Source organism: Eleginops maclovinus, chromosome 13, assembly GCF_036324505.1.
Source record: "Eleginops maclovinus isolate JMC-PN-2008 ecotype Puerto Natales chromosome 13, JC_Emac_rtc_rv5, whole genome shotgun sequence".
Classification (NCBI taxonomy): domain Eukaryota; kingdom Metazoa; phylum Chordata; class Actinopteri; order Perciformes; family Eleginopidae; genus Eleginops; species Eleginops maclovinus.
In genome coordinates this window covers 4,508,964-4,536,600 of record NC_086361.1, presented here as the reverse complement: position 1 = coordinate 4,536,600, position 27,637 = coordinate 4,508,964, and the positions used below count along the sequence as shown (strand labels likewise).

At 40.8% G+C, this 27,637-nt stretch overlaps 2 protein-coding genes across 5 annotated transcripts in view; one reads left to right on the top strand and one right to left on the bottom strand.

Annotated features, from left to right (window-relative positions):
- The window catches only part of LOC134874604 (XK-related protein 8-like), a 6,351-nt gene extending 4,429 nt beyond the window's left edge, over positions 1–1,922 (top strand). Inside the window, exon 3 of the mRNA XM_063898672.1 lies at positions 177–1,922. Coding sequence (XP_063754742.1) covers positions 177–985 — 809 coding nt within the window. The 3' untranslated portion in view covers positions 986–1,922. The remainder of the gene's footprint in view (positions 1–176) is intronic.
- eya3 (EYA transcriptional coactivator and phosphatase 3) lies at positions 1,911–27,637 on the bottom strand. 4 transcript variants are annotated; one of them, XM_063898668.1, is made up of 19 exons: positions 27,534–27,637; positions 23,540–23,644; positions 22,649–22,698; positions 21,993–22,087; positions 21,798–21,878; positions 21,653–21,707; positions 20,920–21,029; positions 20,567–20,704; positions 20,312–20,397; positions 17,673–17,850; positions 11,633–11,802; positions 9,694–9,777; positions 9,516–9,605; positions 8,664–8,722; positions 8,383–8,543; positions 8,008–8,122; positions 7,587–7,708; positions 7,405–7,505; positions 1,911–6,392 (listed from the first exon to the last, which is right to left on the bottom strand). In XM_063898668.1, the coding sequence occupies exons 2-19, from the start codon at positions 23,594–23,596 to the stop codon at positions 6,312–6,314; spliced, it is 1,833 nt and encodes a 610-aa protein (XP_063754738.1). In that variant the 5' UTR covers positions 23,597–23,644; positions 27,534–27,637; the 3' UTR covers positions 1,911–6,311. The 4 variants fall into 4 exon arrangements, with proteins under 4 accessions (XP_063754738.1, XP_063754739.1, XP_063754741.1 ...); XM_063898669.1 differs by having other exon boundaries at positions 23,540–23,647; positions 27,534–27,634; XM_063898671.1 differs by lacking the exon at positions 20,567–20,704.

The window sequence follows — 27,637 nt, the reverse complement described above, 5'->3', positions numbered from 1 at the left end:
GCTTAAGTCAGTGCGTTGCTGTTGATGATGTGACATTCCCATTCCCTATTTCCATATTCCCAAAACTTAACTGCCCTGCCCAGCTTTATATGGAAGTATTTTTTACCTAGAGGAAACATGTTGATTTACAGTCAGTTAAAGCATTTCTGATGATGGACTTCTTTCCTTCCCAACAGTGTTGAAGGCGGTCGGTTCAATGGCAGCCATTGCTCTTAGTGTGACCATGTACCACCGCTCCATGCGCTCCTTCCTGCTCGAAAAGCAGAAGCAGCATGTGATCTCATCAGTGGTATACTTCCTGTGGAACCTGCTCCTCCTCTCCTCTCGCCTCACCGCCCTCGCCCTCTTCGCCTCCGTGCTGCCATGCTTCATCTTCACCCACTTCCTGTGCTCCTGGCTAGTACTATTCTTCTTCTTCTGGCGATCCAAGACCGAACCATTCATGAGTAGCACCTGTGGAGAGTGGCTTTACCGAGCAACCGTCGGCCTAATTTGGTATTTTGACTGGTTTAATGCGTTGAAAGGGAGGACGAGGTACAAGACTATGGTTTACCACGGGTACATGCTATTGGACATTTCCCTCCTCTGCAGTGTGTGGTGCTGGAAGAAGATCACGGATCCACCTTCTTCTAAAGTTGCCCAGCTCTATGCTGTAGTCGCTGCGGTCAGTGTTGTTGCAGTCTACATCCTTGGTCTCTTTTTAAAAATGATATATTATTGGTGCTTCCATCCAAACCTGTCTAAAGAACAGTTGAAAGGTGAAGACACTAAAAGATCCCAGGAACAGCATCTAAGGTTTTCTTCTGTTGAAGATGTGGTAGATATGCCGACTCCAGCATCAAAAGATGGGGACAAGGACATGGATGACGACACTATGACTAGATGTTTTTATGCTGATGATCGCAGCAAGCCAGCCCAACCAGTCCCCGAAATCAAGCGTTGCAATAAAAGAATGAGGATGTTGGCTGAGAACTTCTACTCCTGACCTGCATCATCTGACCTCCACCAGACATGGAGTTGAGACTGAGTCATGCAGGCTTGACCATCATGGGGTTGTGAGGGATAGAAGGACCTGCTTCCTGATAATCTTCAAATTCAACCTCATGGGTTTAACCTCGACTGCTGTTTTCCTGTAAGCACATTCTACACTGTAGACTGATTCTGCTAGGCACCAAAGCACTTAAAGCTGCTCGAAACTGATTTTCACCATAGTTGGTGGAAGTGTGAGCATGGGATATGGATGAGAGCATTATGTTTTGAAGTTAATCCAAAGGACATGGGCATTAACACAAATATGTCTTATATTTAATACATTTTGAGAGGACTGTGCTCTACGAGTGCATTTCTAGTTATTACTATTTCAATGTTTCCTCTTTGTGCAAAACAGTATTCCCCTAATAAGTGACTGTATGGAGAGTATTGTAGGTGGGAGGGTTGCTCAACTTTAAAGGAGCCATATTGTCCTCGCTTTCAGATTCATATTTGTTTGTGCCTCTACTGTGACATTTCCATACTTTAAAGTTAAAAAGCTCTTTATTTCTCTCATACTGTCCCATACAATGTGTTGGAGCGCTAGCCAATAGTAGTTCCAAACATAATGATGTCACTATGTTTGCAAAGGAAAAAAATACTTTGCAGACCATGCTAAAAATAAAACAACTGGTGCATAAAGAAGGACAATTTCTTACTGTTCAAAGTGTAAAGCTTTGATATTTTTATAAAATCATACAATATTCTTGATAATATTTATAGTCAGGAGTTTATCTACTGTAATTTAATGTTATACCATTCAGTAATTTTGTTCATAGTTAGTATTCAATTCATTCTTGTTTTCTGAAACAATACAATGCTACTAGGTATGTACAGATGTTTATGTCATTGCATATGATATATTGAAAATAAACAGAAACTTGTGTCTGAAACTGTTTAAAGTTTATTTACACTGTATTGAGTGTACACAGGAAAACCATACAGCACTGTCGGGGTCTCCTCACCTAATGTGGGGGAAATAGTGATTATGGTAATTCATTTTGCATGATTATGATGATCAGTTTACAGGATCACAGTCAGGCTCTCTACATAACCCCATGTGACCTCACACGTTCTCGAAGATGAGATGAAATACATGTTGAAAAGACAAACACAAAACACACAATGAAAGATAATAACAGCATTTGGCATTGAAAAGAGAAAGAGGATTCAGAATAATATAGCCCCCTTTAACAATACTTCAAAAACATGACATGCAGACAAAGTAGAGAAATAAACAGAAAACACTTTCAACGAGCAGGAAAAAATAATCTAATTGGGTTCTTAATGTTCGCAATTGTGTCAGGACCGAGAACAAATATTTTCACTTCAGTTATCTGCAATAAAAAATCCCATGTTCTATAGATGATTGTCTAAGCGATGGTGGGCATCACAGCAACAAAATTAATGAATCTCCCTTTTAAAGGATACAGACATGAAAATATATTAAAAAACAGATTCAATTGAGATTGTTTTTCCTGGAAACATTTGTGGAATTTACAGCAAGCAAGGAAACCATTTTGGCCCTTCACTTAAATTGTTTTTCCTTAAACAATGAGTGACAGAAATAAACCTTTTCTCCCCAAAAATGGATATTATAGTTTTCTAGAAAGAAGACTTTCAAATACAGTGCAGAAAGGACAAATCAAAACACTTGAGTTAAAAAAAAAGTAAGATAACACTTTGGATAAATAGAACAATGCAGTTATAAATGTATCAAATAAAAGTCGTACATATTTCCCTTTGAGTTTATGCATACAGATGATGGGTAAAGGCACAATAAACATTCACAGAAACACACAAGACAGACAAAAATACACATTCTTAACGGTCAAGCTGCATGAGAGTAAATAAGAAATCTTCTTCAGGCTCAGTATTGTTCAGTTGTAATCTCATACGGACCCTCCGGGTTTTCCTCAAAATGAGAATCCCTTAAATATGGTTAATGAGCAAAAAATGTATTGCACGTTCATCATCGTGTGTGGGTTACAATACGGAAAATTAAAGCAGTACACGTGATTCAGGGGTTTTCAGATGTCTGACAACTAAAATCTCCCAAGGAAAGATGAATGATTTGTTTGCAAACTATTTTGACAATTACATGAATTTTTAAAGCAGAAGTACCAAAAAACCACTTCCTGATTTAGAATTCACTGGGGTTGCTGTGAACATTTGCCATTTGCCTTTTTAAAAAAATATTGTTTGGCTTTGGATTGAAGGATTAATATAAGAAAAGCAAAATATTTTTACTTTACAATCATATGAGTCAAAGAAAAACAGCACATTTCTTAATTTGCAAAGCAGGAATTGCAAACCAAAAATTATGAACAAAATAGATATTGATTAGTAGTAATCGAGTACAAAAGAAAATGATCTGCAGATTTTTCATTTTGCAGCTATATTTTTTTGTGAACTAACTAATACATACCATCAATGTTATCTGAATGAAATGTAATTTGAAAAACTGAGCAAAAGGTTTTTTCTTTGGAAACAGAATCATGCAATTTACATTTTTGGTAAATGATCATTTTGGCATTGATTTGTAACAAAGCAATCTGCTTTAGTAGCAACCTGACAGCATGGCAGAGTGATATCATTTTATTCTACTGACTAACAAATCATTTTTCCCCTGGGTTTAACCAAATGGTCTTAAAGCATGTATCCTGCTCTCTTCATGGGGTGAGATGCTTTACTTTTGTTTCAAATTCAACCTCTTCAGTAATTATGATACTCTTCACTATGCGTTATCTGAGTCAGAGGCTGAGAGCGGGACGGATTATCTCAGTGCTGCTGTCGATTTATAAACTGTAGCTTAAATTCCGTTTAGTAAACTAGAGACCTTTTGTCTAATGCTTCCTGCTGCTGCTGCAGCTCTCGACCTGCATGCTGGAAAGTATGGGCAGGCAAGTTAAGCTCCTCAGTAAGTGATTAATAGAATGAAGTTCAAAGGATACTTTCAGTTTTCATTTCCCCTAGTTTGCGCTAGATGACGTTTAATTACTTGCTAAAACTGTTCTGAGTTAAATTGTGTAACTGAATCGTGAGTTATACACAAGAACATGTGTTGTGTGTTCACAGCGAAGCGGACCACCACATTATGACCAGTTCATCCATGAGTCCAAGTTTACCTTTCTGCCAAATTTGAAGAAATTCCCTAATAGCTTTGCTGAAATGTTCACAAAACTCAGAGCGAAAGATACACAGGAGGAGAATCCAGAAACCTGATGATTCCGGTCACGGCTGACACAGACGTAACAAAGAACTTCCAAGTCATTTCGCTATATGCAAACTAGTTACGCCTGAAATGATGAGTGCAGATGAGGTAATGGATTAGGATACATTTTCAGTGAGTAGCTGACTAAAGCCTGTGAGAAGGTAATCTCAGCTTTCACAGTCAGGTAGCACGCACTGATGAATTTATTACTTCTGTTGAAGCTGAATTGTAATCCACATAAAAATGTGGCAAACTTTCCCTTTAAAACAAATTAACAGAGAGTAGACAAAAGAAAATGCTAATTCATTTCCATGATATGCAAACTTGATAAAGATGTGTTGATGTGACAGTAACTTGCCGATAAGAGTCTCGCTTTGAAGGTAAAAGACAGCGAGAAGGATCAGGAGCAAAACCAAACAGGCTACAGTGATACCTGAGCTCGGTGAATGTTAACTTCAAACAGGACTCTGAGGACAGATCTGTAATCCAACCACGGAGAGATCCCTCCGAAATTCCCTGCCTAGACTTCAAAACGCTCACCGTACAGAAAACATGATTTAGAGTGTTTGTTAAATGTCACACTATCCTGATTAAGCTGTCCAATCTCCAAGTCCTCCCTTTATTTTAAATCTAATAAGTATGGTGCCATTTTAAACCGAACACTTTGAAACACCTATTTGACAGAAGTAAGACCCTTAATGGGATTGCAAGGATACCCAGGATGGTTCCCTGAGGAAAACCAACACCCGGCTTTATATATATTAATAAAAGAATAAAATCCCTATAACAGCCCTATAAGTAACTTTCTTTCAAAGCCTTTTTTAAAGGTAAAGAGCAATTTTCAATGGTTTATAGAGCTTAAGAAGACTAAACCTATAAAGAGAAAATTAAGTATACTCAAAGAGTCAATTTTGGACATTTTGCACCTTCAATGCAATGCCTAAAGGAAATGAAGGAGCTGGAGAACAGTTTAAATCAGTCTGGGTGATTACCTTGGAAAAACATTTTGTGACATCTAATCTATTAGGCCTATGTCATTTCCTGTTTTGCATTCTAACTGCTCAATCCTTATACTTCGACAATATGAGCTGCAACGACTAGTTAATAGAATTTTCTTTTATCTGCAACTGTATTTTTATGCTCAAGAACCCGTTCATTTTCTTACTAATACTATGATGACTACTACTGGGGAGATGTAATTTTTGTCTACTGACTACAGTAGAGTCCTTCCAGAAAGAAATGTGATTTCTTTTTGTTTGTTTGTAGATTCCTGCTCTTCCAACTTCCCTTTACCATTATGTTACCGAGTGTTACGAAGAGGCCAGTTCAGCTTTGTCAGTGTGACCAGCGGTGTCTCTTGATTCCCAGCGTGCTCACTGCCCTCAGGTCACACACACTGTGTGTAAAAAGACGAAACCACAGTTAGGTGAAGAATGAAGACGCCGGACAGCTGACTTGTGGTTTGGACGGAAACCTCATCAAGTTCCTCGTTTTAAATATTTGAATGGCCACATTCTTGGGATTATCTGATTCTGCCATTAACTTCGGCAAAAAGATGATTTCAAGTCTTTGAATGAGTGCAAAATAACCCAGAAGAGATTTTTTTTAACTGCTTTGATATCATTCTTAATAACACAGACTAAATGAGAAAACTACAACAACATAAAAGAACGCCGACAAACAAAAAATACCCTTTGGATTTTCTAGGAGATTAAAAATGTTGACATCTAAAAAGTAGATGTGACCAAAGCAGGGTAAAAAAATGGATGTCTTCCCTTCTGTGTCCAGATCAGTGCCAGTTTCAGCCGTGGTGAGGTTAGCTGCCGTAGAGGAGGGAGTGCTGGGCCTGAGGCACCTTAAATCAGCATCCAGTCTGTCTCATTGTCCGCTCCGACCCAAAGTCTGCCTCAGTACGTTACCATCACACATCACACAGTGAGTCATCCAGTCAGGGTAGAGTATCTAATTAGAGTTTGTGGAGGGGTTTCTCACGTAACGTCACTCCACAGACCGACAGGATGACGACTACATTTTCCTTTTAGTGTGCGACATTCACACGCTGCCTCCTTTACAAGAAGTCCAGCTCCAGCGCTTGGTGCAGGGACACAAGGTCGCCGTGAGTGGAGATCCGCCAGAAAGGCATGTTGTGCTGCAGACAGGGAGACAAGGAAATGATGGTCAGAGGACTAGCTGTTAGTAAAACACTTGCCTGATATTCAGACTGGATTTCAAGGATATTTGTTGTTACTAGGGATGCACCGATACATCGGCGAGACATCGCCATCGGCCGATGTTAGCCCCATTTACCACCATCGGCACATCGGTAAATAAGGTGACATCACCGATGGCAGTCGCCGATGTTGATGTTTTGCTACGTGACCGGGAGAAGTCGCGTTAGCGTTGTTGTTTTTAAATCTGACGAACCATATATGAAGTCAGGGAAGGGTGGGGGTTCGGGGTTGGAGGCAGCTCCTTTCAATGTTGTTGGGAGACTGTTGTTTATTTTTGTGACTTTGTTATACTTGCTGCTACTCCCGTTAACTTACAGGAACGTACTATGGCTCGCTCTGCCACTCAACCTGTCTCGCGGTACACATGCACACACGTATCCCCCACTCTCTCTCATAAGGGATAGACTGCCTTAGTCAGCATTATGCTACTATTACAGTTTACCTAGTAAAACATCAGCCATCGGCATCGGTATAATTGTTATTCTAAACATCGGCATTGGCCAACATTTCTTCAATCGGTGCATCCCTAGTTGTTATCCGATCATTTTCTAGGAACAGTCCCATTCTCCCGGAGAAGAAAGCAGTATGTAAGGTTTCACATAAAGAAGCAAGAAACAGACTTCAAACTGGAACTATGGCTCCTCTAACCAGTAAAGCAACAGTTGATAACCATGTATGTCCAAAATGTTATCACTTTATCCTATTAGACATCTGGTCAGAAGGGTTATAATTAGCATATGATTTATTGAGTTAGGATTTAAAAAAAAAATCGTAATCTTTTTTACGTTTGTGGCAAACTAATTCCATCGTGTTTATCTCAGTGTATTTTTCTTAACACAAAAAGCTAGACTTGCAGCCACTGTATTTGTATTTGACAAACTTTCTGAGCACATGACAAACACAAAGGAAGACAGGGGTAAGGAGACATACCTGCTTTGCTGCAAACTCCTCATCTCGACCGTCACCTATCACCACGTACGTCACTTTCTTTCCGAAGCGAGAGACAATCCTCTCAAAGCAACTCTCTTTACCTGCAGGAAAGAAAAGTCATTTGTTACAATCTTCACTTTTCTCCTCTGTCACAGTAAAGAAGAAAACACTGTACATAGTACCTATTTTAGTGGCACTGTAGATGTTCTCGATAGGGAAGACGTCTCCCAGGCCGTACAGCAGCACCTTCGCCAGGGCTGGCACCAGCTGAGTGGTGGTGACCAACACATTCATACACTTCCCCCTGGTGGATCGTCACACACAATGTATAAACAAAGATTTAAAAAAGCCTCATCACTCCTGATTTGGCATCAATAAGTTTATCTATCTATACATGGAAGAGTTTATATATATTTTTTTTCTTTTAAAATATTATCTTGGAATCCATTACTTTCTGAATCAATCATTTAAAACAAGTTATTTGGGTTACTGAAAAAGTTGTTTAATTGTAATGTCAAATCTACCTAATCTTATGACCAGAACCTAAGAAACAATTTACTGCATTGTGCCGCTGAGTGTGACCTTTCAGTTTTATTTTCTGACCTGGACTGGATGAGCAGCAGAGACTTGAGCGCCGTGCTGAGCCAGGCGTCTGTAACGGTCTCGATCTCACTCTGCAGCCGGAGGAGCAGCTCCCTCTTCATCGGACTCAACAGGCCTGCAGCACACCAAGCGGAAAGAATGAAGCTCAATACTACAAGATGTAGATATTACTACCAGCGGTTCAGGAAATGCTTACATTAACCACTTATAACTGTTTAAAGATGCCTGCAATAATGCACTTCCTAAATGTTAGGATGACATTTCTGTAATATTTCAAACATTATATTTATTTTTGGAGTTCCCTATCAGGTTTATCTATCTGCATATTGCAGATAGATGCACATACAATAAATTGTATTATCGATTCAAACCCACCTCCAACATTCCCTTTATAGTTATTATAGATCTCTTTTAGCCGGCGGTAGCGGAAAGCCAGTTTCCTCATCCACTCCACGCCCCCCTGGACCCCCGTGGTGCCTCCTGACGCACCCCCTCCACTGGCACCGTTAAAGCCATCCGTCAAGAAGTTGTAGGTACTGTAGTAATAAGAAACACATGTGATTTGTTTTGATGAAGGGAAAATAATCTGCCTCCAACTCATGCGTGTGAAATAAGGCTAATATGTGTGTGATATATGCAGTTAGAGGATAACACACCTCAGCTCCTGTCCGTTGTCATCAGAGGCAACATCCTCCACATGGACCTGATCACATTCCTTATAAAATGAGAAAATGTATTTTTATATTTTTTTCACAAATTGCAATATCATGTTCTTTTCAACCAAACCTTTTATTCCCTTTTACAAAAACATTACAAAAGGACATGCAGTTGGAAAAGTCATAATATGAATTTATACGCTTGGGAGGATTTCAAACGATTATTATCGCTTTACTTACGTCTTAAATTAAATTCAAAGCTTTTATTAAGGTTTTGTATTGAGCTTTAAACGTCTGTTGACATACTTTATGTTGCTTTTAAAATACTAAACACCAATAGGAATTATAGCAGAATATTTGACAAGTCAAAAACATTTTCTGCATAAAAAAAAACAAAATAAAAAACAGAAATCCATCTTTTTCAAGTGATGGCGACTTTTTAAATCTTCAACTCTATGCAGACAACACTAGATTCTAATTATACTAAAGTATAATAACATTAGTGTTGGTGCAGCATAGTCTAGCATGAAAAAACTAAAAGAATGTTTGCAGAAAATCTAAAATGTTTGATATGAATGAAACTCTGAAATATACATCTGTAGTACTGTAATATCTTCTGATTGACAGTCCATGTGCACCCAACCCTTTTAAAATAACCTCTCTGCATGAATTTCTCTAGAATTCAGGGATCTTAAAAGGAGATCAGGAAATGTAATATATGATTTAATTACACTGGTCAGAAGTAGAATAGGGAAGATAGGGTCATTTTCTAAAGCATCTTATTTTGCAACAGAAAAAAGTTTGACTCTTTGTCTTCCACGGCTGCACCACCATGACCGTATCAGACTGTACCTCAAGGTCGTTGAAGAAGAGGTGGGTGTCTGCCAGCTCAAAGATCAGCTCCTCCATCTGCAGGCCCAGGTTCAGTACTGTGGCTGGGTCCTGAAAACACATACAGTAAACACACAATAAATACTTTATACAAAAAAACCTTTTCTTTGTATGGCTTAGTTTTTTGACTGACACAAACCTTGCCAAACTTCTGTGCGAAGGAGCCGGTGAGCAGTGAGTGGAATATAATAATGGTCTCATCCAGATCCCACAGAAAAATGCGCTGAAGAAGAGCAGAGAAAAATATTACTGTAGTTTAATTACACCTAGCATTTTGGCCGTCATATATGGGGTCAGATCAGTCTCATAATACAGCACAGAAGCATTCACACTTGTATTTTCAATGCACACATGTGTTCCGTTTCACAAACATGTAAATAAAATCCAAATAAAGAAAGAAGTTTTACATGTGTATTTTTGATCCACATATTTGTTTTCTGTGTCAAACCGCTGAACTTGGAAACACAAACTGCTTTCTGTGCATTTGTGTGTGGGGGTTTTGAGACTCCCCTGACGGTCACACGATTCCTACTTGTACGTTTTTCCATCTATAGCCAATGAGATGTATCCTCCATTCTAAGCCAATCACATGAGCGCGCCCCTACGAGGGTATGATTTCTTGCGTTTGTGACGTAGCGAATCCTATACACATTTTGCGCTGTCCGGAGCTGACAGGTCAACTTCAACATGGCGTCTAGCACAAGTGTAAGTGATAATTTAGGTATAATTCATACCTAAAACATATTTAATCATTCACGCAGAGCAGACCGGCGCCACGAGGGGGCAAAAGGAAAGCCCCCTCAGTTGAATTATTTGCCCCCTCAGTTTGATCCTCATACATCCATCAAAAAGTACAAAATCTGTCACAACTATTAAATAACTATATATTATTACTTCCCTCAATTCTAAGGGGCCTTAATTTTTCTTGACACTGTCCTTAACTTACAAAGTAAAAGGACTAATAAATATATATTTACTAGCGTCGTTCTGTTTCTATTCATCTGCTCGGTAAACTTGCACGCGCCGCTCGCTCTTTCTTTTCCTGATCGCCCACACACATACCTGACAGCACTTCACTGTCCCACTTAACTGTATGAATTCTGCTTTCTGCCGCTTTGACACATTTACATTGACGTTGATTATTCAATACTGTATTCAGCACTGTGCTGTTCTAGGTTTCTGTGATTTATTTTTTGTGATTTTGTTAATAAATGTTTTAAATGTTGAAACCGTATGTTCTAATTGTTCAGTCTTTTTGCATGGGTACATTAATTTACTTTATTTTCTGAAGAAAAAAATAAATAATACCCCCCTCAGTCATTTTATCCTGGCGCCAGGTCTGACGCAGAGACACTTATCACTAAGTTGTGCTAGACGCCATGTTGAAGTTGACCTGTCAGCTCCGGACAGCGCAAAATGTGTATATGAAGTGCTACGTCACGAACGCAAGAAATCATACCCTCGTGGGGGTGCGCTCATGTGATTGGCTTAGAATGGAGGATAGATCTGATCCACTATAGACGGAAAAAATTACAAGTACGAATCGGATCAGCGTCAGGGGAGTCTCAAAACACCCACAGAAAGCGGTTTGTGTTTGCAAAATACGTTAAAATATGATTCTGAATAAAGTAGTGTGGTGCTGCAGAAAATTCCAGGCCTATTCTACAGACTTAATAAAATCTTGGTTTATAACAGATGCTCTTAAAAAATGTATAAAAAAATAAAAATAGAAAGCACACCATTATCATTTATTTAATATAATCGCAACTCATGAATCACAATTGCAAATTCAGTCAACATATATAGTACATGTCTTTTTCTCCAAGTCGTGCAGCACTCATATTAAAAACAAGATATCATTATAACTATGCTAACGCTGGTATATCATTACACCGCTACTTTCTTTGTCAGAATTTTTTATTGTTTATTTATTCCACGTTTTAATTGAATAAATCATACTAATCACTTCCTGTGTGTGCATGCTGTTTCCTGGGTGTAGCTTAGCCTAAACTGTAAATGCTGCCAGGCTAGAGACAGGGGAATAAGCCCTCAATGTTTATGCGAGTAAAGTGTGTTACCTCCAGGTCGGTGTCAGCAGGCGGGGAGCTGTCCGGCCTCTTGCCCTTCCCTTTGGATTTGCCTACAGAGTTCCTGCGTCCAACCTCGTCCTGGTCCCCGGCTCTGGGGGGGAGGGCCACACTGGTTGGGAGGGCTGCCCCTGCTGGGAGGTTTTCTGGGGGGGACGCATCTTAATACACAAAAGTCCGATGCTAGTTAATAACTCAAACTAGTATACAGATAAGATTGGCCAGAGCTACAAACAAGGCCATAAAATGGGAAAGAACAGAACCAACTGGGATGTATTATCAGTATAAAATCCTGATTTTCAAATAAGTAATATAACTGCCTTCAGGAAGCTGGTAAAGCATGAAACTACAACATTTCCTAAAAGTCTTTCAGATGCAATTGCTTTGATACATTTTTGCACACAGGAAACAGCACGCACACAGGAAACAGCACGCACACAGGAAACAGCACGCACACAGGAAACAGCACGCACACAGGAAACAGCACGCACACAGGAAACAGCACGCACACAGGAAACAGCACGCAACACAGGAAACAGCACGCACACACAGGAAACAGCACGCACACACAGGAAACAGCACGCACAGAGGAAACAGCACGCACACAGGAAACAGCACGCACAGAGGAAACAGCACGCACAGAGGAAACAGCACGCACAGAGGAAACAGCACGCACAGAGGAAACAGCACGCACACAGGAAACAGCACGCACACAGGAAACAGCACGCACACAGGAAACAGCATGCACGCACACAGGAAACAGCACGCACACAGGAAACAGCACGCAAACACAGGAAACAGCATGCACACACACAGGAAACAGCTAGGCCTGTCAGGATAATCGATAAATCAATTAATCGTACGATTAATAAAAATGCGCTTAATAATTTGGCCGGCCTTGATAATTTCGATAATTCATTTGCATGCTTGTTTGTTTTCCTTGCATCTCTCACGTGAACCCTCTTGTCAGTCACTCTTTTTTTGTTTGCGTGTATGGAGGCGGGTGTACCACAGTGCAGCAAGAGGGCCCGTTAGGAGCAGCCAGAGAAAACGCGAGTCGTGATTGGAGTAATAAACAAAGAAATAAATAAAAGATTGAATTGGTTTCGAAGCCGAAACGTGACAGCTGCAGTATGGGAGCACTTCGGATTCAAACCCAATGACCGTGGTGAACCACTATACATGAACGAGACGGTATGTCGCATTTGTCGAAAAACAGTCGCAACTAAAACCAGCAATACTACGAACATGTATATGCATGTAAAACATCACCCGATGCAGTTTTCCCAGCTGGGAAAAAAAACGACATCTACAGCTCCGTCTTCCCGACAGACCACACTCACTGGGGCATTTAGTTGCAAAAACAAAATATAAACAGGACAGTGCAAAATGGTGCGCACTGACAGACGGTGTAGTTCACTACATTGCCAAAGAGATGCAGCCATTTAATACAGTCAAAAAAACGGCGTTTCAAAAAATGCTTCAAACTTTTGACAGCCAATATCAATTACCTGGGAGAACGTACATATCAACGGCAGTTCCACAACTTTACAACAACGTCAAAGAAGGCATAATAAAGCAGATCAAAGACATACCATTTTACTCTGCTACTACGGATATGTGGTCAAGTTCAAACATGACCCCATATATGAGCTTGACCATTCACTATATAACTGCTGACTGGACCCTGCACTCCAAGTGTTTAGAGACCAGATATGTCCCAGATGACCATACTGCTGACACCCTTGGAGAAAACCTGAAGTCTGCTTTAGCAGACTGGGGACTGGATGAGCACAAACTAGTCTGCATCACTACAGACAATGGTGCTAACATTGTTGCTGCAATAAGGAATCTTGGCTGGCCATGGCTCAATTGCTTTGTCCACAACCTCCATCTTGCTGTGTCCCATGGTCTAGACAGCGACAAAGATCGGACAGCGCGTGCCATAGGACTCTGTAAAAGTTTGGTCAACACATTCAACCTCAGCTGGATTAAGAGGAAAGAACTGAGGAAGGCACAGAGTGATGCTAATCTCCCCCAACACAGTCTGATATTGGTAAGTGACGTTTAATTCATTGATAGTTTAATTTGCAACGCAAAATATTTAAAGAGTTGTTATTTTTATTTTATAGTAGCCTGTAATGTCTGTACTTTCATGAGCATGTACAGTGGGGCAAAAAAGTATTTAGTCAGCCACCAATTGTGCAAGTTCTCCCATTTAAAAAGATGAGAGGCCTGTAATTTTTATCATAGGTATACCTCAACTATGAGAGGCAGAATGAGAAAATAAAATCCAGGAAATCACATTGTAGGATTTTTAAAGAATTAATTGGTAAATTCCTCGGTACAATAAGTATTTGGTCACCTACAAACACGCAAGATTTCTGGCTCTCACAGACCTGTAACTTCTTCTTTAAGAGGCTCCTCTGTCCTCCACTCGTTACCTGTATTAATGGCACCTTTTTGAACTCGTTATCAGTATAAAAGAAACCTGTCCACAACCTCAAACAGTCATACTCCAAACTCCACTATGGCCAAGACCAAAGAGCTGTCAAAGGAGACCAGAGACAAAATTGTAGACCTGCACCAGGCTGGGAAAACTGAATCTGCAATAGGTAAGCAGCTTGGTGTGAAGAAATCAACTGTGGGAGCAATTATTAGAAAATGGAAGACATACAAGACCACTGTTAATCTCCCTCGATCTGGGGCTCCACGCAAGATCTCGCCCCGTGGGGTCAAAATGATCACAGGAACGGTGAGCAAAAATCCCAGAACCACACGGGGGGACCTAGTGAATGACCTGCAGAGAGCTGGGACCAAAGTAACAGAGGCTACCATCAGTAACACACTACGCCGCCAGCGACTTAAATCCTGCAGTTCCAGACGTGTCCCCCTGCTTAAGCCAGTACATGTCCAGGCCCATCTGAAGTTTGCTAGAGGGCATTTGGATGATCCAGAAGAGGATTGGGAGAATGTCATATGGTCAGATGAAACCAAAATAGAACTTATTGGTAAAAACTCAACTCGTCGTGTTTGGAGGAGAAAGAATGCAGAGTTGCATCCAAAGAACACCATACCTACTGTGAAGCATGGGGGTGGAAACATCAAGCTTTGGGGCTGTTTTTCTGCAAAGGGACCAGGACGACTGATCCGTGTAAAGGAAAGAATGAATGGGGCCATGTATCGTGAGATTTTGAGTGAAAACCTCCTTCCATCAGCAAGGGCACTGAAGATGAAGCGTGGCTGGGTCTTTCAGCATGACAATGATCCCAAACACACCGCCAGGGCAACGAAGGAGTGGCTTCGTAAGAAGCATTTCAAGGTCCTGGAGTGGCCTAGCCAGTCTCCAGATCTCAACCCCATAGAAAATCTTTGGAGGGAGTTGAAAGTCCGTGTTGCCCAGCGACAGCCCCAAAACATCACTGCTTTAGAGGAGATCTGCATGGAGGAATGGGCCAAAATACCAGCAACAGTGTGTGAAAACCTTGTGAAGACTTACAGAAAACGTTTGACCTCTGTCATTGCCAACAAAGGGTATATAACAAAGTATTGAGATGAACTTTTGTTATTGGCCAAATACTTATTTTCCACAATCATTTGAAAATTAATTTTAAAAAATCCTACAATGTGATTTCCTGGATTTTTTTTTCTCATAGTTCTCATTCCAATAGTTGAGGTATACCTATGATAAAAATTACAGGCCTCTCTCATCTTTTTAAATGGGAGAACTTGCACAATTGGTGGCTGACTAAATACTTTTTTGCCCCACTGTATATACATATATATATTTAATAATGTTGACATAGACTAACTAATGAACCAGAACAATATTATCTTTCCCACAGGATGTTGCCACACGATGGGGCACTAAGCAGAAGATGGTAGACACGGTGCTGGAGCAACTCCCAGCCATAAGACGTGTCCTGGTTCAAGACAGAAAACATAGCCACCTCAACCCAACCTGGCAGGATGTTTCTGTGTTGGAGTCCATCAACGCAGCAATGAAACCACTGGCTGACTTCACAGACGTCCTCTCAGGGGAAAATACGTTACGGTGTCCTCAGTTAAGCCTGTGCTGGGACTGATTCAAGGCGACCTTCTCTCTCCAGGCCCCGATGACACTGCACTGACAGCTAGTATTAAGCGAAACATGTGCAGGGTACTAACTGAAAAATATAGCTCACCTGCAATCCAAGTCCTCCTGAGAAAGGCCACCATCTTGGATCCAAGGTATCGTGGCAGCATGGAGGAGGCAGAGGCATTGGATGATGTCAAACATCAGCTTGTGCAAGAGCTACTGGACTTAAAAGAGCCAGCAGGAAGTTGGAAAGGTGCCAGTGGTGAGAGCTGCAGCAAAGCTGCTGGAGGAAACGAGGATGAACCTCCTGCTGCTGCACCCACCACGAAGAAGAGGCTGAATGACCTTCTTCAAAACAGAAGAGCTCATCATCTTGCAGGTCAGGCCCAGGCTGCAGTTCCAAAAAGAGTGCAGGCTGATGCAGAGCTGACCAAGTTCCTCAAAGAAGATGTACTTGATGCAGCATCTTGTGAGCCGTTGATGTGGTGGCATGACAATCAAAGGAGATATCCTTTGATGGCCAAGTTGGCCCAAAAATACATGTGCATTTGTGCAACAAGCACCAGCTCAGAGAGAATGTTTAGCACAGCTGGCAACAGTGCTACTCCTGAGAGATCCTGCCTTAAGCCACACAAAGTCAACATGTTGGTATTTCTTGCTTGGAATCTGCCAAACTAAAGTAGCTACAGATTTGCATATGGCCTGTTGAGGCATCTACCTTTATTCTGATGGAGTGTTTTTGTTGTTAGTTTGCACTTTTTGTTCACAAAGGTCCTAACCGGATTGACAGTTTTGCCTTTTAAGGAATGTATCTCTTTTTACTTCTGAGCCTAATGTTTAATATTTATTCAAGTGCAATTGTGTTTACAGAGACGTGATAATCCATTTTATTTATTGTTTCGGTTGTGTGTGGTTTTTATTGAAGTGCAATTTTTGCTAACTAAGACAGAGTCCTTTTTATTTATTGTTTTGTTTATTTATTTGGATATTTAAATCGTCTTATTTACGTTCAGATTCCAAATCTTTAAATAAAATTGTATTGATCTTTGAAAGGGTGTACTTGCATTATTATGCCATTATCATCATATTGAGTTGAAAAATGGTCTCAAAACAACGATAATATCGTTTATCGCGATAATTTCTGGGATAATTTATTGTCCAGCAAAAATCTGTTATCGTGACAGGCCTAGAAACAGCACACACACAGGAAACATCATGCACACACAGGAAACAGCATGCACACACAGGAGACAGCATGCACACAGGAGACAGCATGCACACACAGGAAACAGCACGCACACACAGGAAACAGCACACACACAGGAAACATCATGCACACACAGGAGACAGCATGCACACAGGAGACAGCACGCACACAACGTGTCCTCTGTGTATTGTGATTTACTTTGATGTGTTTTATCTGAAGTCAAAGAGAAATTAAGATTATTACTCTTTTTTTTAGTAATTCACATGAATCAGAATACGTGAGCTTTTGTGAGAGTTGATAAATAAATAAAGACAAATTTAATAAAATGATTCATAAAAACACAAGTTATAGTTAGAATGTGTAATGAAATTAAAACCGAAATAAAAACATTGCTATTATTATCAGAAGTTAAGTAAAATGTTCAAAAATAAAATAAAATATTTATATTAACATAAGAGGTTAAATGACAGGGCACTACATATAAAACATGAATATTACCACACACACACACACACACACACACACACACACACACACACACACACACACACACACACACACACACACACACACACACACACACACACACACACACACACACACACACACACACACACACACACACACACACACACACACACACACACACACACACACACACTAAGAGGGCTAATGCTGAAATAATCACAGGCGTCACATTTTCGGTCTTTAAATTATAATATTATAAATAACAGTAATTAGGTTACCTCTGGGAGGTAAACCTGCAGAGGCAGCCTGCTCTGACTTCATGGCTGAATATCCGGCCGCTCCCACAGCGGCCCCGGGGTCCTCGCTGCTGGGCAGCCCGGCAGGGACGTAGCTGGGAGGCAGAGCGTAGTACTGAGAGAACTGACTCTGTCCCAGAGAGGTGTAGCTGCTGAACTCCTGCAGGACAATAGAACAAGCAAATGTTCAACAGGAGAAGGTTGGTGAAAAACTAAAGCGCAAACTATTCTCCTTTTATTTACCATACTCGTAAGGTTTCAGCATCTGTGTCAATAAGAAAGACTTCTACAAAAAAGATTTGTAAACTCCATGAAAATAAATGGAAACGGCCGTAGATTGACACTGTATGTGATCTATCTACATGAACAGCATGCTCACGTGTCTTTAGTATGCAACCTTTATTGGTTCCATTGTTTGTCCATGTAGTCATTTAAAGTCAAATGTTAATCTTTAAATGTGCAGATCACCTGCAGATTTAAGATAATATGATAAGAGATGCACCAATCAATCGTCCACTGCATATCAGTGTTATCAACGGTTTCCTTTTGCTGGTGAAATTAAGATACAGTGGGGCAAAAAAGTATTTAGTCAGCCACCAACTGTGCAAGTTCTCCCATTTAAAAAGATGAGAGAGGCCTGTAATTTTTATCATAGGTACACTTCAACTATGAGAGACAGAATGAGAAAAATAAATCCAGGAAATCACATTGTCTGATTTTTAAAGAATTTATTTTCAAATGATTGTGGAAAATAAGTATTTGGTCAATAACAAAAGTTCATCTCAATACTTTGTTATATACCCTTTGTTGGCAATGACAGAGGTCAAACGTTTTCTGTAAGTCTTCACAAGGTTTCCACACACTGTTGCTGGTATTTTGGCCCATTCCTCCATGCAGATCTCCTCTAAAGCAGTGATGTTTTGGGGCTGTCGCTGGGCAACACGGACTTTCAACTCCCTCCAAAGATTTTCTATGGGGTTGAGATCTGGAGACTGGCTAGGCCACTCCAGGACCTTGAAATGCTTCTTACGAAGCCACTCCTTCGTTGCCCTGGCGGTGTGTTTGGGATCATTGTCATGCTGAAAGACCCAGCCACGCTTCATCTTCAGTGCCCTTGCTGATGGAAGGAGGTTTTCACTCAAAATCTCACGATACATGGCCCCATTCATTCTTTCCTTTACACGGATCAGTCGTCCTGGTCCCTTTGCAGAAAAACAGCCCCAAAGCATGATGTTTCCACCCCCATGCTTCACAGTAGGTATGGTGTTCTTTGGATGCAACTCTGCATTCTTTCTCCTCCAAACACGACGAGTTGAGTTTTTACCAAAAAGTTCTATTTTGGTTTCATCTGACCTTATGACATTCTCCCAATCCTCTTCTGGATCATCCAAATGCCCTCTAGCAAACTTCAGACGGGCCTGGACATGTACTGGCTTAAGCAGGGGGACACGTCTGGAACTGCAGGATTTAAGTCCCTGGCGGCGTAGTGTGTTACTGATGGTAGCCTCTGTTACTTTGGTCCCAGCTCTCTGCAGGTCATTCACTAGGTCCCCCCGTGTGGTTCTGGGATTTTTGCTCACCGCTCTTGTGATCATTTTGACCCCACGGGGTGAGATCTTGCGTGGAGCCCCAGATCGAGGGAGATTAGCAGTGGTCTTGTATGTCTTCCATTTTCTAATAATTGCTCCCACAGTTGATTTCTTCACACCAAGCTGCTTACCTATTGCGGATTCAGTTTTCCCAGCCTAGTGCAGGTCTACAATTTTGTCTCTGGTCTCCTTTGACAGCTCTTTGGTCTTGGCCATAGTGGAGTTTGGAGTATGACTGTTTGAGGTTGTGGACAGGTGTCTTTTATACTGATAACGAGTTCAAAAAGGTGCCATTAATACAGGTAACGGGTGGAGGACAGAGGAGCCTCTTAAAGAAGAAGTTACAGGTCTGTGAGAGCCAGAAATCTTGCTTGTTTGTAGGTGACCAAATACTTATTTTACCGAGGAATTTACCAATTAATTCTTTAAAAATCCTACAATGTGATTTCCTGGATTTTTTTTTCTCATTCTGTCTCTCATAGTTGAGGTATACCTATGATGAAAATTACAGGCCTCTCTCATCTTTTTAAATGGGAGAACTTGCACAATTGGTGGCTGACAATACTTTTTTGCCCCACTGTATATCTGCTGTATGGTGGTTCTTTTGTGGCACACACACACACACACACACACACACACACACACACACACACACACACACACACACACACACACACACACACACACACACACACACACACACACACACACACACACACACACACACACACACACACACACACACACACACACACACACACACACACACACACACACACACACACACACACACACACACACACACACACACACACACACACACACACACACACACACACACACACACACACACACACACACTTTTATTCATTGGATTTTCAAAACTGAGCAACTGTCACAGAGCTTTGGGGTGTGTTTGTGCCAAAAACTTCAATTGTTTTTCTTCAAAACACTTTAAGCAAATATGTCCTACTCGTGCACTCATCAGGAGAGTGCATGAACATTACCACAGAGACAGAGTTTGTTCCTCACCTGGTGGGCTGCTGTGGGGGAGGTTGTGGTTGCGGCCGTCGCTGAAGGGATGCTGGAGTACACACTGGATGTTGTGAAGCTTGAGCCTAGAGATAGAGAGCTTAAGTAAAACAGTGCGGGAGGAGAATTAAAGTATATAAAGTGATGAACAAGAGAGGAAGACAGAGCTGTGCTGCTGCAAGAGTTTTCATTGCTTCTCGTGTCTGTAGAGAGTGCGGCGGCGTTATGTAGTGAGACAGTGAGGCTGCAGCTTGCCTTGGCTGGGGTATGAGTAGTGCAGCTGGCCGGGCTGGGTGGAGGTATATGCGGTGCTGAAGCTGAGAAACCCAGGCTGGCCACCAGAGGGAGCCTCAGGCAGCCCTGTCTCAGTTTTAATGCCTGGCCACATAGCACCTGAAGAGGAAAGAGAGCAATGGAAGCAGAAAATGAAGGAGGCGGTGTGAGGAGTGGATCAAAGTTCAGAAACCAGGTCCTTCAGTCAGGATGTTTAGGCAGAGATCAAAGCAAATTGATTCCACAGCGCCAAAGCAGAGTAACAAAAAGATGTGATGCTAGGTTTTTAGTGAGCAGAGAGTTAAAATAGGTTTTAGACTAAGAGCGAGACTAACCGAAGGGCGGGAGGCCATAGGTCTGGCCTGACTGAGGGAAGGCAGAGTACACAGTGGACTGCGCCAGGGGAGAGAAGGCCACCTGGTTGGTGTACGAAGTCACTGCTGGGCTGAGAGAGAAAGAGAGGAAATCAGTACAATCAAATTTGGCAAACCAGCAGGTGGTCAAAAATATGGATTTTTATTATGAATCTCTTCTAAATATGTGAAACAGTTCAGATACTAATTTCAGGGAGATGCTCTCTTCTCTCCTACAGCGCTCATATCGTGGCAGCACCAACTCTTTTTTACATGCGCTTTATTTTCTTCAGAGTGTTTAAGGTTAAAGGGGTAAGGATGAAATGTGGTTCATACACAAGGTAAAAAAAGTATTATAAGTTTTAAACCTTGTTAATAACAAAAGGGTAACTAAAAAGCAGAAGGAACTAAATATATTGCTGCTCAGAGATCACAGGGAGAAAGTCGCACAACACTACCTGCCGCAGAAGAAATGATACACACACCTTTACATTACTGTTTGTAGTTACTGACTGACTGATTAATAGTTGAGTATAAATAAATATATAGATTTAGATTCGTTAATACTTACTTAACTCTCTATAAAAAGGCCTTTATAGCCAGAATAAATATTTGTGGTTGCTCATAAAGAAGGTCCTTAGTAAGAATTGAAATTAGAATCATCAAGTCAGACTTGCTGATAACATATCACACTGGTTTCATGCAGAGTACTCACTTGCTTCCTTGATAAACCTGTTGGGTGTATTCAGATGTTGCCGTTGAGTCTGTGGCTGTTAAAAAAACAAACACACCTCAGTAGGACAAACAGAGCAGCTTTCTTTAATGTGCATCGTTTAGTGCTGAGACAGCTTTCTTCCTACCAGGATGAGCATACGAGGTCATGGAGTCACCGCATGCTTGAGGTGCCGCTCCTCTGCCGGTGTCTGACTGTTCCTGGTCACCTGCGAACGAACACACACACACACACACACACACACACACACAAACAACACACACACACACAGTCAGTCCCTTCCAGGAACAATTCTTCGAGAGCTGTCACATGTTCCACTCACCTGGATCAAGCTGGGCTGTGGACAGGGTAGAGTAAGAGCTCTCCTGCTCGGAGGACCCCAACGCAGCCGCCCGACCCCTATCCTCACCTAGATGACTGGGAAAAATATAAAAATGATTTTATAGTCAAATAACCGTTTTTGTTTTTTTTTCTGCCAGCCAACCACCATATCAAATAATGCTAATGAAAACTTGAAACAAAAGGCATGTTTTTTATTCCTTTAAACCAGTTTTTCCCATCATCGCATGGCATATAACGATTACACTTTCCTATTGTTAGCATTTTATTATTCAGAGAATTAGGTTCCAGTGGGGGGACTGTTTCAGACCTGAGTCCAAAAGATACAATTTATTGAAAATAGAAATCTAACGGAAGGCAGGCCCCTTTATTATTGAGGCGATTAGCAGTAATCTTAGAGAAACCAAAATGTCATTTATATAACCACAATTTTTGGGGGAGGGCGTTATATAATATAAAGTTTAATTCCAAATGCTGAATAGATCCTCAAGTGAGAAAAAAGCTTACATTTGGTTCAGCTTGACATCATGCAGAAAATCTCTTTTGAATGAATAATTGTTATTGATTTGGTTCTCCATCAGAATAAGTAGGCAGCAGTAGAAAGAACAGAGACAGATCTAAAAGTCACTGAAGACCAACCTCCGCTCTTCTTCCAGCCCTCCGTCTATCTCAAGCTTAGCCTTCTTTGCCTGCAAACAAACAAAAAGAACATTCAAATATAATTGTTTTATGCTGCTTTAAGACGGCGATATGCATCTTACTTTCTCAATACTGTAGCCAAAAAAATCAGATATTACAAAACAATGAAGTACAGCAAATTATTTTTACAAACGCAAGGTCATGCAATGTAAAAACTTCCCTTCAGTCACAAAAGCCTGATCGCTGCTGCAACTCAACTGAGGTGAGAAGCAAGATCTGTCACTCCTGAGCTAATTCCATCATCAGCTCAGTAGCCCAGACAAGTTTGTGATAATTATTAAAAATGATTGAGCCCTGTAATTACTTTGGAACCATAGCGGTCAATTACTCTTATGTTTTATTGGCACAAAAAAAAAACATATAGAACATATTCACATTGCAATAGATCCAGAGACTATTTGCTCCTCAAATTCATCATGTTTATACTTAGATTGGAAAAAAATCTAGTGAAAAAATGTGCAAAAACTAGTCAAAGTACACAAAGTATTCCCTTTGAATTACATTTAAATATCTTTTGACCAACAAAGAGCAGTGTGAATTCATGTCGTTTCTATGAATGAATGAATGAATGATGTCCTTGGCCTTTCTTGATGAGTATTTCTATTGCTTCTATGTTACTGTAAAATAATGCAGGAGTCCTTGAAAAAGATCGCTTGACCTCAATGACCCTCCCTGTCATCATACACAAGGGTAAAGATAAACAAATACAGTTGAATTACCTGAAATGTAAGACTTAGGTCAAAAGTTTTTAATGAAAAACATGTACAGCTTAAAACCAACTTGAGGAGAAAGTTGTGGCACCCCCCCACTTTGTGTGGTGTGCACACTCACCGGCAGCTCGGGTAGCTCCTGTGAGTCGACCATCTCTGCAGCAGGACGACCGGACATGTCTGCACGCTCAGCCTACTCTCTGCACCTGGACAGCGCGTCAGGACCCTGCTTTACACAAACACATTAGCACAGGATAAATTGGGGTTATGCCTTATGTACTTTTCCGATGCGTGAATCTCCCCTCCCCATGTTTCATAAATGTTCATCGAAGCATCCCTCCCCCGCCACTATCGCAGGGGTGATCAGCGGGGAGGTGGCGGCGGTGGGGAAGTGGGGCACCCTGGTCTAATCTCCTGTGCTGACCTTACACATTGTCTCCACGCTTGTGTTTACTGTGGGATTAAGGAAGCGTGCCACTTTACATGTGACCTCTCCTCCATTAAAGAAAACATATTCTCCAGAAGATTAGCTGCTCAGGTGCAAGCTGTCATATCAATAGATGCCCCGAGGGGATAAGATCTAACCTCATTTTGTCCGCTGCGCACTCAGGCCTTTCCCCCACGGCGGGGACATTTACCTAACTGGCATAAAGTCAGCTTATGTAAGTGAACTCAAACGAGTATCACATTTTAAAGCGAAATAAGGCCACTGCATGATGCATAGAGGGTAAATAACCCACATACTTAACATTAAGGTATCTCAAGTACTGTCTGCATTACTCCAGGTTGCAAAACAACAAAAACTAATAAAACTAAATGATTTATACTTTATCAGCTGCATCTTACGCCGAGTGACGATATGGCATTTTATTTTCTGAAGAAAAGCCGTGGCAGGGCAGCGCTTCATCCACAGTGACAGCAGCACATCTCTAAAAAGTTCTGAGACTTTCGACATGGCGGTCGCTTGGTTTTGACAGAACCCCTTTTGGAGGGACCTCTCCCTGGAGCTGGCTGCTCATCGCCGTGGCAGGTCCCCTGTGGCAGTACGTTGTGACTAGTGTTGTCACGAAACTGGAATTTCTCATTTCAATGCATTACCCTGAACAATATTTACATTTGATACCATTTCTGATACCACCAGCATATACAGACAACATTGAGGGGGATAGTTATTTTTTTGTATTATTTGATTGTATTGATGTTAACACTACTCAGTATCCTGCTATGTAGTTATATTTGAATGTACTACACTCGAGTGGAAGAACAATCCATTCAGCACTTATAAAGTAAGCTGTTTTGCGCATTGTTTGGGAACTGTATGTTGTGCTGCATATGATGAGTGTTGTTTTACCTGCTGGAAACAAGACAAACATTTCCATTTTAAGTACATTTATGGGACAATAAAAAAACAATAAAGATAAAAATGATTGTGTTTAAGATAAGAGTGTAGAAAGCAAAGCTGGTACCCGTAGATCCATACTGCGGAAAATATTCAGCATCAATTTGTTTAGCTATTTATCACACTAGCCGAGGCCAGCTCATTTGGCATTAAAATGTCCGGAGTTGTGGTGGTTCACAGCGAAGACTGCAAGCTTCAAAACCCCTGGACCAGGCCTTGCTGCCTGGTGTCTTGGACGTTAGTGCATGCGACTCCTGCTCTCTATACCTGGCAGACTCAAGGCCCCAAGCCTTACTGTCAGCCAGGTGGGATGCTCTAAATGCAAAAAATCCTGGTCTTTGCATTAGCATATGATTTATCTGTTTGCATCTTGCACATTATTTGTCTATATATCAGATTCCATTAACGTGTATATAGACTCTTCTTGCAATATTTCTGTTTATTTACATGCACATTTTGCAACATTCACTTGCACTTTTTTTTCTTCTATTCTGTTATTTCCTTCACTACTTTTATTGGTGTTATGTCTTATATATTCATGTTGCATTGTTGGAGGAGCCTGGGACTTAAGTTTTTCATTGCTATATCTACACTACTGTTCATAATAAAGCTGGATTTCAAATCCATATCCATGTTTTCACTACAGCTGAGCTTAGCGGGTCTTCAACTGATGCTGCTCTTTTGACAGACTTGAGTTCAAAGCCACCGTCCCTCCTGATGTTGACAGACCCGGTCACAGTTGCCTTTGCCAGCATCTCAACAACACTCAGATTGAATGGCGCTACCTTCGAGGAACATCATCGCCCTGATACAGGATCAGCTTCAAGTGAGTATCAAGGGGACACCACAGACCATGTAGATCTGTTAGCTGTGGCATTGAGGACTAAACAAAACATCTTACAATGGGAATTCAATAAATAAATCTATCTGGAATTTCCTATTTTAGGGGTTGTGTAAATAATTTAGTATGTTGTTTGATAATCTTTTACAAAATAGAGTCAGTTGTTTGAGTTTATAATCATTGTTTGATTAGATTAGAAATCTTAATGACTAAAAATACTGACAGAAATCAGGTTTGTGAAAAGTTTTCAGATTCATTCATTCATGATCATAAAGATGATATAAAATACAAAAAAAGGCTATATATATATATCGACCAAAAAAAGCTGTAAACGATACAGAAGTCCGCTCTAGGTTCCGCAACGAACTGATCTCTGTACCCATTGTGTTTGACTTAACTTAATATGTTCTTTTATTTCTCAAAATTACTCAGACATATCTTATTTTAGGGGTTGTGCAAATACCTAACAGCTTCCAAAAAACATAGGTAACTTTATAGTAATTATAAAAAGGGAAATGGACAATAATCTGAGACAGTTTTTATGGAATTGTTGATGTAAAACTACAAACTGAATTGCCAGTAAATACATACACACAGTTGACATAGTTTATAATTGTCTCTTTTAGAAAAAGTACATTTGACCTATGCATTTTTTTTACTTTAAAGGTCTTCTGCAGAACCTTTGTTGTTAAGTTACAGTCTCTAAATAACTTAAATGACTCTTGTAAGGGTAGCTCCAAACAATATTGCTGGCAGCCGTTTTTTAGTCCTCCAGAGTCAGGAATATGGAAGTCACCACCACTAGACCATCTCACCCTGGACATACCCTGATCAAACTTCTCCCCTCTGGTTACATTACAGAACTCAGTGAGCCAAATGAACTGGGAACAAGAACAGTGTCTTTCTAGACATCATAAAGTCCCTTCAGCATCGTAGTCTTTGCACCAATTGTTTCAGTTCTCTCTTGTCCTTGCTGTTATTTCTATTTCTGTCTAATTGCGTTTTGAGCAACGCCAAAAGTGCCTTGAGTGTGTAAAGGGCAGTTCTGATCACTTTCTTGTTGGATTCATATTATTGCACATTGTTTGCAGCAAATACATCTCTTATGAAGACAAATACTCTCGAAACCTCAGTGCCAACACCTCTGTTTGATCGAACACCCATGTCTCCAGTCTGTTTGTCCTGCAAAAAGAACATTCACACGGTTTGGCAGACATCCAGGCAAAGCATCGCCTCGAAGTCCCTCTCCATGTCATCTGCAAATGTTAGCCGACAACCGGTCCGTTAGCTGAATCCAGCAAATAACCTAGTCGAGGAGAGCTTGCTGTGAAGGTGAGGTCTGACATCAGGCTAATTCCTGGGAGAGTAGCTCATTTGTGTGTCATTTAAACGCAGACAGGGATAAATATAATTTGCACAGTCAACACATTAAGTTAGATAAAGACAACTAACACTTTCTGCTACTATGAGTAATTATCCTAGGCATTAATTAAGCGTAGCATCCCAGCATTTAGACGCCACCGTGCAGGCTTTCCAGCTGAAACGTTAGCTTCCCAGCGTTAGCAAACCGAGGCAATACATTAACGCACTTAACTATCAATTCTAATTACAAAAAGTGTCACTCACTGACAATTTAACATGTTTATTTGCTTACTTGTCTCGGGTTAAAGAAAGTTAAATAACTACGATGGGTTAGTTTTGCCCGGACATGAAAGTTTTCCGCTACAGAAATTAGTCGGGACCCGCAGCAGCCATTAAAGTGGGTATTGAAATGGCATCGTGTGAAAGCATCTCACTGCTGCTGCATACAAACTGCGAAGCTTTTCACAGCACAAAATCACCAGACACACCAAGAATAATGAAACCCAGTCCTACCATTGAAGGAGAGGATGACAAACGCTTTTAATTAAGCGTCTTCCACTGAATCCACAAGCTTTGTCTGTTGTTAGGGAGCACTATTTTGCAGGAAGTTGTCGTTG

What these genes read in the sequence shown, in the direction of transcription:
- eya3 (XM_063898668.1), bottom strand. Translation starts at nt 23,596, where the DNA reads ATGTCCGGTCGTCCTGCTGCAGAGATGGTCGACTCACAGGAGCTACCC. An exon ending in CTACTCATACCCCAGCCAAG is followed by an intron (nt 20,398 to 20,566) that starts GCAAGCTGCAGC and finishes CTCTATCTCTAG; the next exon opens with GCTCAAGCTTCACAACATCC. An exon ending in GACAACGGACAGGAGCTGAG is followed by an intron (nt 8,544 to 8,663) that starts GTGTGTTATCCT and finishes TTATTACTACAG; the next exon opens with TACCTACAACTTCTTGACGG.